General features: G+C 39.6%; 1 protein-coding gene across 2 annotated transcripts in view; it reads right to left on the bottom strand.

Moving 5' to 3' along the window:
• The window catches only part of antxr2a (ANTXR cell adhesion molecule 2a), a 238778-nt gene that overhangs the window by 197808 nt on the left and 23986 nt on the right, over positions 1-16984 (bottom strand). Inside the window, exons 3-5 of one of the 2 annotated variants that reach the window (XM_055161292.1) lie at positions 1641-1712; positions 1472-1553; positions 1252-1356 (exon numbers count right to left, since the gene is read on the bottom strand). In XM_055161292.1, coding sequence (XP_055017267.1) covers positions 1252-1356; positions 1472-1553; positions 1641-1712 — 259 coding nt within the window. Of the gene's footprint in view, positions 1-1251; positions 1357-1471; positions 1554-1640; positions 1717-16984 lie in introns of both variants that reach the window. The other variant, XM_055161293.1, reaches the window with a different exon arrangement.

The raw sequence follows: 16984 nt of genomic DNA, 5'->3' as shown, positions 1-16984 counted from the left end.
CACAACACACACACGGATACACAACACACACACAGACACACAACACACACACAGACAAACACACACAGAGGAAAACAAAACTGAAGTCAGACACACAAATATAAACTGTGCACTGGACTTAAGAATAAAACATCAACTCAAGTCACAATAATGAATTTGCTTTTGTACTTTTAATAGTTTTTATGCACAAATAAAGCAGGGTTTAGTCCTGGAACAGTCCTGGAACAGTCCTGGAACAGTCCAGGAACAGTCCAGGAACAGTCCAGGAACAGTCCAGGAACAGTCCTGGAACAGTCCTGGAACAGTCCTGGAACAGTCCAGGAACAGTCCTGGAACAGTCCAGGAACAGTCAGGAACAGTCAGGAACAGTCCTGGGACAGTCCAGGAACAGTCCTGGAACAGTCCTGGAACAGTCCTGGAACAGTCAGGAACAGTCCTGGAACAGTCCTGGAACAGTCCAGGAACAGTCCTGGAACAGTCCTGGAACAGTCCTGGAACAGTCCAGGAACAGTCCTGGAACAGTCCTGGAACAGTCCTGGAACAGTCCAGGAACAGTCCTGGAACAGTCCTGGAACAGTCCAGGAACAGTCCTGGAACAGTCCTGGAACAGTCCAGGAACAGTCCTGGAACAGTCCTGGAACAGTCCAGGAACAGTCCTGGAACAGTCCTGGAACAGTCCTGGTCTAGTTCTGGTGCAGTTTTGGTCTAATTCTATCCATATCCTGGTCTAGTTCTGGCCCTGTCCTGATCTAACCTGGTTTAGTCTCAGTCAAGTCCTGGTTTATTCCTGATTTAGGTCCTGGTTTAGTCCTGGTTTAGTCCTGGTTTAGTCCTAGTCAAGTCCTGGTTAAGGCCTGTTCCTGTTCCGGTCCTGGCCCAGTCGTGGTCTAAGACTAATTATAGTCCTGGTTTAGTCCCAGTCTACTACGCACTTCCATATTTGCTTATTAGATTTGGATCGACTTCTTCTGTCCCGTTACATAAACTTAATTTAGTCCTGAAATGAACCTGGTTCAGTTCTGGGTTAGACCTGGTTCAGTACCGGCTTTGTTCACATCAATAAACGTTCAATGTAGGTTTAGTCCAAGATGAGTCCAGGTTAAGTTCTGCTTTAGTTCTGGGTTTAGTTACAGTTTGGCTCGGGTTTTGTAGTCCTGGTCTAGTCCTGGTCTGGTCCTGGCCTGGTCCTGGTCTGGTCTTGACCTTAAGACTGACTTAATCTTGTAGACATTGAGTGTAAAATCCCAGGACCTCTTTGACGGTGAGCTCGTGGATGAACACTTCCAGTTTTCCGTCGGTCAGAGCCAGAATGATGCTGGAGGATTTCACACCCTGAGACTCGATCTGCGTCCGGGCCTGGGAAAAAGCAAAAAGGAAATGTTTTAATCTAACTCCACTGTTTACGTCTTTTTATACTTTAAGAATGAAATAAATAAACAAAAACACATTTCAGTTGTGATTTTTTCCTCACCATCTTCAGTCCCTCGTGCATAAAAGTTTCTCCGGCTGGTTTCACTTGCTCCAGGCGCCTCAGACCGTCTTCAATCTTCCCTCTGAAACATCACATTTGATTCATTTTGGCTTTTCTTGATTTCATACAAACACACATCGAAGAATATGAAATAAAAAAACTGAAGTACCGGTCTCCAGTGAGCGGGAGGAGGAGCGCAGCCTGACCAGAGAAGACGATGAAGGACACTCTCATTTTGGGGCTGAAACAGACGCGAAGGGTTCGATCAGGCAACTTTTATAAAACATTTTCCATCATATTTCATCATAATATCGTGAGCACAGACACATGTTTACTAATGGACGTCCAGTGGTTTGAGTTCTGTGGCGGGAACACAGTAAATGGGTTCGGTCAAGTGTTAACGGAGGGAAACAGGGTCAGATTTTTGACATTCAAATGTCTCTTATTCAGAAACTAGAGGAACTATTGAAATAAGTAAAGTATCAGAATGTAGGAAAGAGTTACACTCCAACAGGGTCAAGTTAAACCTGTGAGATTCTTTAAATTGTTGACAAAAAATTAAAAAACTCATGTCGGTAACGGAGGGAATGAAATATGCAGCACTTTTTGGTCAATAAATCCAAACAGTGATAACTCTTGGTTCTCACTTACATATCCTTAACAAACTGGTTTGAATATTTGCTTCATATAGTTTTCTACCATATGGTACAAGATTAGGTTGAAAAACCTCAGACTTTTTGACTCATGAGATTTTTTATTAAGAAAGTTCATGGTAACGGAGGGAAAAGTAACGGAGGGAAAATTGTACAAACAAGTAGAAGGTGCAGGATTTTACATCATTTGTCACTTTTTTCTTCTGAATACTTTAATATTACTTCAAAATGAAAGAAACTATTTCTATAAAATATGTCAGTCCTTCCAAGAACATTTTTATCATTTTAAATACTTTTTTTTTTTAAATCATGTCCCTTCATCAACAGTTCAAAGATGGAATAACACAAGATATGATGAAATACAATCCATTTATTTACATGATTTTCAGGTCTTTGAAATTTGGGAAATAATTTTTGTTCCATGTTTCATACATGGTCTGTTTAAAACATATGGAACTTTAGAACCAAAAATGGTACAGAAAAAAGGTCAACAGTTTGATAAACTAGAGAACATATGTATCTGTTCAATACTTTTTTATATCAGATGAATTCACTTGAATTTTTGGCCTTGTTGTTTACTTCTGCTTGACTGGGCCCAAATATTAAGATTAAGGACAATTTTGATTTTAAATTTCATTAAAATCGATACGAGGTAAACGTGTTCAAATCAAATACAGATTTTAGTGAGTTATTTACAATTGTAATGCTGATTTACACAGTAGCTCACATGTCATGTCATTATATTATACTAACAAAGTCAAAAAATATAAAAATGATGATAATAAATTCTAAATAAGTAGCAAAAATAACAAGAGACAGGTGTCAAAAAAGGCAAATTACACTCATACAAACACATCATATTTGGGGATATGCTTTAGAATTATTGTCACAGTCAGAAATTATTCAGATTTAAATACCGTATTTTTCGGTTTATAAAGTGCAATATCAATAATCTTGAACTCTCTCATCTATTTTCATACATAAGATCCATCGGCAGATCCTGGTGTAATTCGCCCGACGTTGTCTCTGTCATGGTGAATGTTTATGTTTATGTGAATGTGGGTGGATCATTTAAGTTTGGATTTTTATTTCCTACGAGGACGACTACATTGAGTAATAATGTGTTTAATGCAACTTTGTGCACATTTGTTTACGTTTTACAAACATGAAACTTAAAACCACATGACTCATTTGCATAAACTATAAGCGCTGAAAAACCCTACTCGCTCCGTGAGCTGATACGGTTCAGCTTCTGTCGGACTAAAGGACACGACTCCACGAGGCTCCTGACTCCTGCAGCTGTAATGCTCTAACGATCCATCAAGCGGTGCGGCTTCGTAGTTTATCAAAGTCGTACTAAAATATTTTGACAGATTCTTGAGCGCCGTGTACCACATAAAATCGGTTCGAGGTCAGTAAACACAACCAGACTGAACACACTGGAAAAAATTTAAAGATTTTAAGTGCGCCTCATAGTCTGAAAAATACGGTATGTATTTAATTCTAGTATGTCATATAGCTGTTATTATTTATTTATTTTTTTATTATTACTATTATTATTATTATTAATTTATTTTTTTGTTTTTATGTGATGCTGAAACAAAAATCTATTTAAACAAAACTATATAAATAAAACTATTCAATATACCAGACATGTCAAACTCAGGCCCGGGGGCCAAATTTGGGCCACGATATAATTATACTTGGCCCTCGAGATCATTTTAAATCTGTGTTAGAGCTGCCCTCTGCACACAGATAGACTATAGAGACATTATTTATTTCATTTTTTCTTATTATTTTACATTATACTTGTTCTGGATTCAATGTTTAAGCAAAACTATTATTAAACATTTATTTTAATAAGAAAAGATTTAACATTACATATCACTAAAGGAGAGAAAACATGCAGATGTTGTTGAAATATTTCAGTAAATATTTAGTCTTAGTCACAATTTTGAATTTTGTCTTCTGTGAGTTTGAGTTTGACTCTCCTGCAGTTTACTGAATATCCAGCTCTTTTCACATTCATCACTGTTTGTTGCTACAATCATATTGACTCTTTGTATTTTATTATTTTTTGTTTGTTTGTTTTTTATATATTTATTTTGGGCATGTAAGCATTTTTCGTTCTTTTTACAATATTGATGTTAGTGCAATCAAACCAACAGAAACCATCAAAAATGTGTTCAAAAAGAAGTGGGAAGTAAAATATATTTAATCCCAGCCTCATCTTCTAATTTAACACAATGATAATTCTTTTACATTTGTGATTTCATGTTTATTCTAACGAGACGAAAACAAAAATATAACTCAAGTGTCTTTGTTCAAATATATTACAGCACAGAATGTTCCAGATTTTTGAGTAAAGCTCAGTTTTGGTGGTGAAGCCGAGCTGCGAGCAGACGGGAGAGTGGAGACAAACACTGGGCACTGGTGCTCTGCAGGGGCATCACGCTGGGGGGGTTCTACATGTATCTCTATGGTGGAATGTTCAGCATGGAGACACAAGGCACGAATAAGTAAACACGGACAAAAAAGGTTTAAGATCAAAGGTGTATTCACATTATTAACATTATTAAGATTATTAACATAACATCACCTACAGAACATAAAGCACAGACCCAGGACTAAACCAGGACTAAACCAGGACTAAACAGGTCTAAACCAGGTCAGAACCAGGACTGGACCAGGTCTAAACCAGGTCTGACCCAGGACTAAACCAGAAATAAACCAGGATTGAACCAGGACTAAACCAGGACTAAACCAGGTCTGAACCAGGTCTGACCCAGGACTAAACCAGAAATAAACCAGGATTGAACCAGGTCTGAACCAGGACTAAACCAGGTCTGAACCAGGACTAAACCAGGTCTGAACCAGGTCTGACCCAGGTCTAAACCAGAAATAAACCAGGATTGAATCAGGACTAAACCAGGACTAAACCAGGTCTGAACCAGGACTAAACCAGGTCTGAACCAGGTCTGACCCAGGACTAAACCAGAAATAAACCAGGATTGAACCAGGACTAAACCAGGACTGAACCAGGACTGAACCAGGTCTAAACCAGGTCTAAACCAGGTCTGAACCAGGACTAAACCAGGACTAAACCAGGTCTGAACCAGGACTGGACCAGGTCTGACCCAGGTCTAAACCAGGTCTGACCCAGGACTAAACCAGAAATAAACCAGGATTGAACCAGGACTAAACCAGGACTGAACCAGGACTGAACCAGGTCTAAACCAGGTCTGACCCAGGACTAAACCAGGACTAAACCAGAAATAAACCAGGACAGAACCAGGACTAAAGCAGAACTGCCCCAGGACTAAACCAGGACTGAACCAGGTCTAAACCAGGACTAAACTAGGTCTGACCCAGGACTAAACCAGGACTAAACCAGGTCTGAACCAGGACTGGACCAGGTCTGACCCAGGTCTAAACCAGGTCTGACCCAGGACTAAACCAGAAATAAACCAGGATTGAACCAGGACTAAACCAGGTCTGAACCAGGACTGAACCAGATCTAAACCAGGACTAAAGCAGGACTAAAACAGGACTGAACCAGGACTAAACCAGGACTAAACCAGGACTAAAACAGTTCTAAACCAGGACTGAATCAGGACTAAACCAGGACTAAACCAGTTCTAAACCAGGACTGAATCAGGACTAAACAGTTCTAAACCAGGACTAAACCAGGGCGAAACCAGGACTAAAACTGGACTAAACCAGGACTGAACCAAGACTGAACCAGGACTGAACCAGGAGGACTAAACGAGGACTAAAACAGAAGTGAACCGAGACCGAAACCGAAGTGAACCGAAAAAAAAACCAAGACAGGACTAAAAATCTGAACTTTGAACAGAATAAATCTCTAATCAGGCTCGTCTGAAAAAACACAGATATTTATTTTTCCAGCTCAGGCCCGAACCAGGACTAAACCAGGTCTAAACCGGGACTAAAATGTGAACTGAACTGAAAACCACAGATAGTTATTTTCCTCGGGCCTGGCTCAGAAAAGTCCGTTGAGCAGAAGATGTCCACCCTGAACAGACACGAGCGCAGGAAAAACGCAGCGAGTTAACAGCTGCTTCCACATTTCAACAGACAGACTTTGCTTCAGATTCTCAGCTCGAACTTTGACCTCTTAAGTAATAATATGGTTTTCTGAGCTCCTCTCGCTCTCGCCGACTTGTGACACGTTCTAACATTTGATGCAAAAGCAGCTGGTGCCTGTTTTTTTTCTCCCTCCTCTTGAAATGAACGCGCCGAGACAGAAGGCCGCTGAATGTCACGTATTAATAGTACACGGATCTCTGAGGAAGTGACAGAAGAGGAGCAGAAAACAGGATCCAGGCGCGAGCACACGGGCGACGACGACGAAGACGACGACGAAGACGACGCTGACTCGCCCCACTTCCTGTTTCAGAGAGAGGGAGAGGCCGCCACCGCCACAACCGCCACACCTGAGGTTCAAGAGGCAGAACGTCAGCAGCAGACGATAAAGAAACTGAAATACGGTTTTAGTGGTAACAACGACGGCAATAAATTTTACACACCCTAGGTTAGGTTAAAGCCACAAGTTGCATCTCAAAGGCAGATGATAAACAAAGAAACTGAAATATGGTTTTAGCTGTAACTAAACTGAATTTAACACACCCTAGGGTAGGTTACAGTCAGGAGTTGTATCTTAAGGGACAAATCACCAAAGGCAGATGATAAACTAAGAAACTGAAATGTGGTTTTAACTGTAACAACTACATGGAATTTAACACACCCTAGGTTAGACTTAAAGAGACAGATCATCAAAGGCAGAAGATAAACAAACAAACAACTACAATGAAACTGGCACACCCTAGGTTAGATTATAGTCAGGAGTTGTATTTTAAGAGAGAGCAGATGATAAACAAATAAACCAAAATATGGTTTTAGCTGTAACAACTATACTGAATTTAACACCCTAGGTTTGCCTTAAGGAAACAGATCTTCAAAGGCAGATAATAAACAAAGATATTGAAATGTGGTTTTAGCTGTAACAACTACACTAAAACTGGCACACCCTAGGTTTGGTTACAGCCACAGGTTGTATCTTAAGGGACAGATCGCCAGCAGCAGAAGATAAACTAAGAAAATTAATAAATATGGTCTTAGTATTAACAACTACAATTTAATACACCCTAGGTGTAATTATAGTCAGGAGTTGTATCTTAAGGGACACATCACTAATGGCAGATGATGGTTTTAGTGGTAACGACTACAATGAACTGAAACCGACACACCCTAGGTTTGGTTATAGAGGAAAGTGTCTGGAGTTGTATTTAAAATCATCATTAGATCATTAACCTCAAATGAAAAAAATGTAAGTTATTCAGATAAGGTAAAGAAATCGAATTATGGTTTTAGTGGTACCAACTACACTGAATTTAACACACCCTAGGTTTGATTACAGGAGGAGGTGTCATGAGTTGTATCTTAAGTCAGCGGCCTCTTGACTCACTCTTGTCACATGTCAAGATGCTCGTCTCGGTCACATGATTAACACTAATATTAAATCCACAAGCTGCAAAATGAGTAAAAAACAGACGACTTTCGAAACATTTATTATTATATTTACAAAACACCATCGTTTGATCGTATCAGTTTATTTTGTCGTATTTATCTGCCACACCTTAAATATTGTCTGACATTAAACCGGTCCGTGGTGTAAAAAAGGTTGGGGACCACTGTCTTAAGGGACAGATCGTCAACTGCAGATGATACACAAAGAAACTGAAATGTGGTTTTAGTGGTAACAACTACAGTGAAACTAACACACCCTAGGTTAGGCTATAGTCTGGACTCGCATGTTAGGGAACACATCGTCAACTGTAAATGAAAAATAAAGAAATCTGAAGGGAAGAGCTAACTACACTGACACTAACACACCCTAGGTTAGGTTACAATTTGGAGTTGTATCATATAATGTATAAATGCGTATGACAAAAATGTTGAGAAGAGAAGTACAAAAAGGGAAGTAGAGTGTTTCAAATTAGAATCTTCTATTTATGTCACCAGCACTGAGAATTATATCCAAATTACAAATTACGTCCAATTCAGAGACAATTTAAGCGCAAAAATATGACTCAGGTGAACGTTCACACCTTAGGGCGGCTGAATGGACTTAATCATAACAGATACTAAGATACAGATAAGATAAGATACAAGTACTAAACAACTAGGATGTGTTAATTTCAGTGTAAATAGGGATTATACCTACTGTATTCTAAATAAAAATTGAAGTTTCACACAAATTAAGAAGCAATTTGAGAAGAAAAGTAAAAAAAAATGTGTTGAAATTTCCAAGAAGTAGAGTTCCAAACACTAATGACATCACTCCGGAAGAATTTTGTACAAATTTTGGCAGTTTTCAAGTAATAAACACATTTTTGTGATACTTCAAACAGGATTTCAACAAAATAAAGGTGTTTTGTTTTATTTGCATTTGTCAGGTCTGTTTCTGTTTACATTAAAGGAGGTTTTTTTTAAGTAACAGTTATGAATTCCAACCAGAAAGCGAAATTTTACACCTAAAAAATTGACAAATTTAGAAAATTAGTGTGAATGTTTTTGCAAAAATCGGAAATATAAACATCTTAACTCTGGTTTAGTGAAATTAGAAGTTTACATCAAATTATTCTGTAACTGTAGGACTACATAAACAACAAATAAACATTACTGTAATTGAGTCGTTTTTATGAGTAATTTGTAATTTTCTTTAAGTTGTTTTTGAAATAGGTGATTTTATTTTTACTTGAGTACATTTTGTTCCAAGTATTTTATGTCATTACATTGGAATCCGCCTTCATTGCATCGAGTAAAATCAGATAAGATAAAGAAAAAAAAAAAGAAATGTTGAAAAAAAAAAAAGTAATCTGCAGGAAATGAAAGGAAATGGTGCAAACTTGCAAAACTTGCCACAGATCGAGTTTGTCATCGCACTTTTTCATTTCTTACATCAACAGTCAGTGTGTACAATGTGTGCAACGTTTTTATTTTGCATACTTTGATAATGGTTTAATTTTCTTTCTTTTTTATTGTAGTGTTGTGAGTTGGACTGTAAAATTCAGAATTTGTAAAATTGTAAATTTTTTTATTTGTTAAATCTGTTATGCAGTTAAAGTCAATGGTGGAGTTAGCAATTTTGGGCCCTAGACGAACGTGAGTTTGGGGCCCTCACTATAATGCATGTTTTTTGGTTTGGTTTGGTTTAAAAAAAAATATATATATATATATATATATATATTTTTTTTTTTTTTTTGCTAGGACAATTACATATTTGTTTACATCCATTACATTACATGATTATTATAATTTTTCTTATGATTATTGTTTAAAAGTAAATGTTACGGTCCCGGCTTGAAAGACCAAAACAAACGCTGGAGACAACACAACGGTGACGCCTTAACCCATGTCTGGGCATTTGTTAAAAAAACAGTAATAATATTTGTGTTTCTGTTGTCAGTGTAAGTGAACTGTGTGTTGTGGACGTGTCGTGTGTCGTGTGCTGTGGACGTGTCGTGTGTTGAGGTGCATGTGAGTGCAAAAACCAAAAGTACCAAGGCACAGGTGTTGGTGTGGCAGGCCCAGAGGAGAGAGATCATGTGCTCAAACACTTTCTATGTGTTCTAGTCCCGCGGTGATGAGCTGGTGGAGGCAGCAGGACAGTGGAGGGAGGTGAAGACACCTGGAGGGAAGGAGAGCGGCAGGACGGGGCAGAGCACGGCCCAGGCCCATAACGGTGAACTACTCTCATTTAACGTCATATTAAGAGAAAATGGAATTGCTCTGAGACCTCGGCCATTAGTTGCACTGATGGAAATGAGTTGGGGGCCCCAGGTTTGGGAGCAGTCGTCTACTGTTGCCTAATGGAAGCGCCGCCTCTGGTTAAAGTTCTAAGTTCGATAAAGTTTTATAAAAAGAAAGAAGAGCTCAGTGTTTCTAAATGCTCGTGAGTTCAGTTTTCTTTAAAATGTACAAAGTTTGTACTGAACAAAGTTTGTCTGTGTCACCGAAATGTTGATTAAAACTTGTAAAAAAGGATGATTCTTAAATCTAATCCAGCACATCAAATAATTTAAAATAACTAAGAAACTTTTACTCAAATTACATTTTAAATGAAGTATTATTTTACTTTTACTTGAGATTTTTAGATGGTTACTTTTACTTGAGTACATTTTTAGATGGGTACTTTTACTTCAGATTTTTAGATGGTTACTTTTACTTGAGTACATTTTTAGATGGGTATTTTTACTTGAGTACATTTTTAGATGGGTACTTTTACTTGAGTACATTTTTAGATGGGTACTTTTACTTGAGTACATTTTTAGATGGTTACTTTTACTTGAGTACATTTTTAGATGGGTATTTTTACTTGAGTACATTTTTAGATGGGTACTTTTACTTGAGTACATTTTTAGATGGTTACTTTTACTTGAGTACATTTTTAGATGGGTACTTTTACTTGAGTACATTTTTAGATGGGTACTTTTACTTGAGTACATTTTTAGATGGGTACTTTTACTTGAGTACATTTTTAGATGGGTACTTTTACTTGAGTTTTTATATTGTTACTTTTTTAGTACATTTTTATATGGGTACTTTTACTTGAGTCCATTTTTAGATGGGTACTTTTACTTGAGTACATTTTTAGATGGGTACTTTTACAGTAACTTGAGTAAGAATTAAGCAAATTAAAAACACTTTTATAGTTCATTAAAATGTGTCAGTAGTTTTTCGGCCCGTGACCCTGTAGCTGTTTGGCGAGCGCCTGAACTCCTCGTGCTTCCTCTGAGCAGGACGGCGCCGGTTCCAGCCCAGCCTCCAGACACGGCGGTGCCCACAGCGAGAACGTGTTGTGTCAGATGTTTTGGTGTCCGCTCCGTGCCTCCCTCGTCCCCGGAACACACGGCGAGCTCGGCGTTAGCATGTAGCTCCGAGTCTGGGGAGCATAAGGAGAGGTGGTGATACGGGCCCACGCGCTCGCAGCCTCCGCACACGTACGCTATAGGCGTCCCGCCGCGATTTTCAGCGTCATATGGACACGACTAACTCAAGCGCAGAGGAGGCAGGAGCGTGGGCGGGTTCCTCAACTTCGTATAAGAAGAGGTGCGCAGCTGCGAAACGGGGCTGTGGAGTAAATATTGGCAAACAAGAAGGAGGAGAAGATGCAGTGTTTGGGGTTATTACGGGGCTACAAAAAAAAATTTAAAAAAGCGGAGGAGACGGGATAACCACTCTGCCACAGCAACTAGGGATGTAACTAAAGTGACCACACGTCCCTGTTTACCCAGGACTAGGCCTGTAACAATAACAGATTTTACTGGACGATTAATTGACCAAGAATTTATTACAATAAACGATAATATTGACATTTTGAGACCAATTTCAACTAATATAATGATCATGGAATAAAAATGCAAATACACACTTTCAAAGATCAATAAACTTTACTTTCTAAAAAACATTTAACACAGGAAGTGTAAGAAAAACAAAAACAACAGGCCTAAATAAAACAGACTTGTTAACACAGGACAGTCTAATGTGTCTGGTTTACAGCGAGGGCTTGTTCACAAAAATACACTTGATTGATTGATTGATTGATTGATTGTTTGCATTTATATAGCACCTTTCAAGATCCCCAAAGCACTTTACAGTTCATTATTCAGTCACTCCACACTCAGTGGTGGTAAACTACTACTGTAGCCACAGCTGCCCTGGGGCAGACTGACGGCTACTTGAGTAAACCTTTGTTGAACCAAACACTAAATAAAATGGATTATTAAGTCTCTGTAACAAAATTGCCCTTAAAAGTGATTTTAGTCCCTGACATTGGTATACTTTGGTCCGTCTCTCTGTACCTGCTGCTGTGAGCTTGGTCATTTTGGTCATTTAAATGTTCATATGAACCCGCGACACAGGATCCTGTTTTGCTCTGAGGGAGTCTCTGTCCTGTCTGGTGTCGTGTCGGGGTCTTGTGGGATTTCAGTGGATTTTGGTCTTTCTCGGGGGCGGGGCTTGTTCTGTCACTCGGGTTTGGGTTTATATCGGCTATTGGGGTTTGGGACATTTCTTCTTGTCGTTTCGCTGCATTTGACGCATGTTGAGACGTGTCCCGCTCACCAGTGTTGATTCGGCTTCGTGACTTGTTTTGGCACTCAGCGGTGAACTGTTTTGTCACTCAGACAGCGGCGCTTGTGTTGCAGCTTCATGTTTAGCCGCACAGACAGCGGCGCTTTCTGCACTCAGGCTACACGTGCATCCACTGTGTCGGTTCAAGCGTCATTCCACTTGTTAAACGAGAGGAGTCAGAGAGCGATAGAACATTCATCCTCCTTGAGAGTGACAGGGCAAGGAAAACAAACAAGCATGCAAACAGAATTTATGAAGGACGGAAAAGTTATCGAGCTTGTTAAAAGTTATCGTATGATTAATTGATTTATTGATTATCGTTACAGGCCTAGTCTGGACAGTCCCAATGTTGAGCCTGTGTCTCTGTCCCAGCAGATTTATACAAAACCACTGATTTGTCCCAGTTTTATACAAGACTACCCCAAATTTAAGACTTTTTTAAGACCTTTTTTAGACCATTTAAAAGAAAATTAAGACTAACATCGCACCCATTATGTGGTGAAAAACACATAAGTAAGTAAGTCTTTATTTCTATAGCGCTTTTCACAGACATTTTCTGTCCCCAAAGATGCTTTACAAAGCATTATTCAGCATTATTCATTCACTCCATACCAGGGGTCTCAGACTCGCAGCCCGGGGCCAACTGCGGCCCTCGGAAGGACTTTTTGCGGCCCTCCACTTAATTCCAAAGAATAATGTCAGTGCGGCCCGCGGTACATGTACGCACACTCCCACCCCCCGACCGCGGGCGTAGCCAGGTTTCAACCAGCCAGGAGTAGGCAAAAGAAGAAGAGGAGACGTATTAGTTGAAACTCACGTTCTGAATACATTTTCATGTTCTGAGCTGTTATTAAAGATTAAGAGCGTGTGTTGCGTGTTGTTCTTTCTCTCTCACTTTTTTTTCGTGCAACCGCTATTTATCGAATACTCAATGCGGCCCAGCGCCATCAGTCCCTCCAAACACCACCACTCACACACCACTTTCACACTAGGCAATGTGGGTGAAGTGTCTTGCCTAAGGACACAATGATTGAATTGATTGGATTTAACTGACTTTGACTATCAACTGTTCTTGGAGACCTGTTGCATGTTTTGTGTTGATGGGGGAAACCGGAGGAAACTCATCCAGACACGAAGAGAAACATGCAAACTCCACCCAGAAAGGCCCAGGCGACCCGGGGATCAAACCCAGAACCTTCTTGCTGTGAGGCATGAGTGCCACCGCTAGTAGTGACCAACCAACTACATCCTGAATCTAGAATCTAAGAGCCACTGTGGATTAAACCGACACTTCCCCATGAAACATCCAACGTCTTCCTCCACTCTACTGATCGTTTACTCTTTGCCGCCGGCAGCAAAAACCAAAGTATTGTTTTTTGTGCATTCTCCAAATTAGACGTTCATTCACGTTACGAGATTTCACATTGTTGTTTTTTTTCCCCCTCCATTTAACAATTACACTGCAGCCCGGTTAAGTTTACAAAAAAAAATAAAAAATAGGCTAATGAAATTTAAGACCTTTGTTGAAAAAAATCTGACTTGGACAACATAATTTAAGACTTTTTTAAGGGCTTAATTTAGGAACATGAAATTTAAGACCTTTTTAAGACTTTTAAGACCTGAATAAGAATGGCTTTTGTTCTTATTAGGGTACAGGTAAACAAAAAATTTAAAATGAGAAAAAGGAAAAAAACAATTATTCTTCTAATTAATGACAATTCTCTTTTTTTTTTTTCTTTCCCTGTTCCTTGTCCTTCCACTCTGTTGTTCCTTCGTTAATGATTTATTTGTTGATTCATTCATTCTTTTGGCTGTTTTGTTTGTAAAATTCTGATACTTAAAACGTAATGTGTCCCTTCAAATTGCGTTTTCGATTCAATTATTGTTAGTTATGTTTGAATCTTATCATCCGTCTTTGAAACTAGAATTCCGAAAGTGTCCGAAGAGCAGTTTAGAGCCGCCGCGGAGCCGTCCCTTTCCCTCTTGGCTGGAGGGAGCTGCGTCTCTCTCGGTCTCTTGCCGCCGGCGCTGGGTGTCGCGGGCACCACTTGTTCGGCAGGTCCGGGTGCCAGGGACAAAGCGCGTGAGCTGCCCGGGATTGTGCTTTGGCGACGGGGACTCGACGGGGACTCGGCGGGGACTCGGCGGGGACTCGGCGGGGGCCCGGGCCGCTCCACATGGCCCGACAGAAGTGGCCACGCGCACTCAGCATTGTCAAGCAGATTGTCCTTCCATTCTTCTGCGCTCCTCTCTCCTCCACCTCCTCCTCTCTTCTCTCCTCCTCCACTCTGTCTGCTCAACAGTTCCGCACAAATTCCGCGCACTTTTTTGACAAATATTGAGAGTGGATTTGGGATGGAAATTCAGATTCGGTTCACAGTGCATATTTTTAACACGTCCAGGAGTGTTAAAATTTGAGAGAAGACGGAAAAATGAACCGCTAACTGCGTCTCAGAACATGTTTGTGGAGGTCTAGACTACAGGGTTAGCAGCTTCTTAGACCCGCACTGACATACATTAAAGTATTCAGAGTACACAAGCCAGAAACTGCAGCTCTGGTGATTCGATTTCTATTTACATTACAATTTGAATCAGATTTTTTTGTGACTCTTTCAGGCCACTAGAGTGAGCTTGAGGTGGAGGATACGGAAATATGCACACGGGTTTGTCAAACTGTCCAAAAAGTCTTCTGTTTGAGCATAAAATTGAGCTGAGGTTAAAAAAATATAAATGTATATAAAGTTTGTATCACTGAAACTGTTTATGAAATGGCGGCACTGTCATTGTTTGCAGTCTGAACCATTTTAGGAGCGAGTGATTTCAATGTGACCGTCCATCCTCTGTGATTTCAGTGTGTCTGTCCATCCTCTCTGATTTGTGATTTGATGTGATTTCAATGTGACAATCCATCTTGTGATTTTAATGTGATTTCAAATGTGACTTCAATGTGACTGTGCATCCTTTTTGATTTCAACGTGAACATCCATCCTCTGTGATTTCACTGTGATTTCAGTGTGACCATCCATCCTCTTTGATTTCAAATGTGATTTCAACGTGACTGTCCATCCTCTGTGATTTCAATGTGATTTTAGTGTGATTTCAATGTGACCGTCCATCTTCTGTGATTTCAGTGTGATTTTAATGTGATTTCAGTGTGTTTTCAATGTGATTTCAATGTGATTTCAATGTGATTTTAGTGTGATTTCAATGTGACCGTCCATCCTCTGTGATTTCAACATGATTTCAATGTTTCATTGTATTTCTCCATGAGTTTTAACACAATCTTTGAACTCTTGTGTCTCATCTGTACATGTTTCAGTAATCTAGTGATCTCTCTCTGGCCCTATTCAAACCCTCCTTACGGTTAGCAGTACAAGTCTGTACAACGCTCCGCCCACAAGCCTACATCACGCATGCTCCCACACGACAATACTGAACACAACAACTTGACAAACCTGATTTTCATTGCACTGAGATTGTGTTCTGATAGTGCTCTGAAGGGGGAGTGACTTAGCATGGAGAATTGTATTATGTATACATTCTTATTTAGTTTTCAGATTATCTTTAAGCTAGTACTGTCCAAAATGTTGTGCTATTAATGAGTTAACACAAAACAGCTTTAACTGTGTTAATTTTTTCATAAATTGTGGCTGCTGCTGTAACTTTAGAAAAACTAAAGGATCCGGCTGTAAACAGGAAACAAAACAATTTGTACAAACTGAGAAGCCCTGTCAGGTGCACTGATGTTATTCATACGAGGAAAACACGAAATAAACTCTGCTTCAAAACATATGGCGACTCTGCGCTGAGCTTCAATAAAGACTTTGACAGAGACAGAGGTTTTACAGCGTCTCTTCAGGTTCATCTCTGCTCCGAGCTGTTGTCTCCATAAACTCACAGAGGAGTTTGTATCGCAGCTGGACTCATATCTGTCTCACTGTTTAATAGATATTTCTGCCGCTGGACTTATTTTCTCCGCTCAAGCATTCGCTCTGCTGCCACATGTAAACAAACAGCGCCGTGTGATGACATCATCGCCTTTAGTACGGCAGGCGCTGGAGCAACAAACACGGTCGAAAACACAGTTGCAATAAAAAATTAATTAATTAATAAAAAAAAAAACATTGCCACAAAGCCTATCCACTTTTCTATGTTGATAAGAGGATTAAAATGATTAGATGTTAGTGTTTATAGTGTTTAAAACTTTTAGAGTATCCACTGCTTAAAGACAGACAGTTTGTTAACTCAAAAACAGCATTTTTTGTAAATATATATATATATATATTTTAATCTAATCAGTTTCATACATTTTTTTGAGTAATCCTAACAAGTGATGGTCTGATTCAGCCGGTTTCACTTGGTGGAAACTGTCTGACCTCGCAGCATTAGGATTCTTTTGCTCGAAGGTAGGCGGGTACTTTTTTTTATTTAACCAATCGCTGCTGTTTGGTCGTGACACATGTAACGCACCAGAACGTTCAGCAGTGTCCAAGTAATCTCCAGCACAACAGCAAACAAAGCAGAGAGTGAAAATGTCTGTCAACGATCATTGTTTCTGCGAGGTGAACTTGTGGATTAAAGGTGTGATAAAAAATGTGAAGTTTGTGTCATCTACATCATCTCGACATTTTGTTTACTGTTGTGCTGTTCCACAAAAGGGACACAGACAGACGCCACCAGTTTGATGTCATGACTTCACAGC

The sequence above is a fragment of the Boleophthalmus pectinirostris genome, unplaced genomic scaffold (genome assembly GCF_026225935.1).
Source record: "Boleophthalmus pectinirostris isolate CB_2022bp ecotype Guang Dong unplaced genomic scaffold, ASM2622593v1 HiC_scaffold_4, whole genome shotgun sequence".
In the NCBI taxonomy this organism is placed as follows: Eukaryota; Metazoa; Chordata; class Actinopteri; order Gobiiformes; family Gobiidae; genus Boleophthalmus; species Boleophthalmus pectinirostris.
The sequence above is the reverse complement of the archived record's forward strand: the minus strand, read 5'-3'. Positions and strand labels throughout refer to the sequence as shown.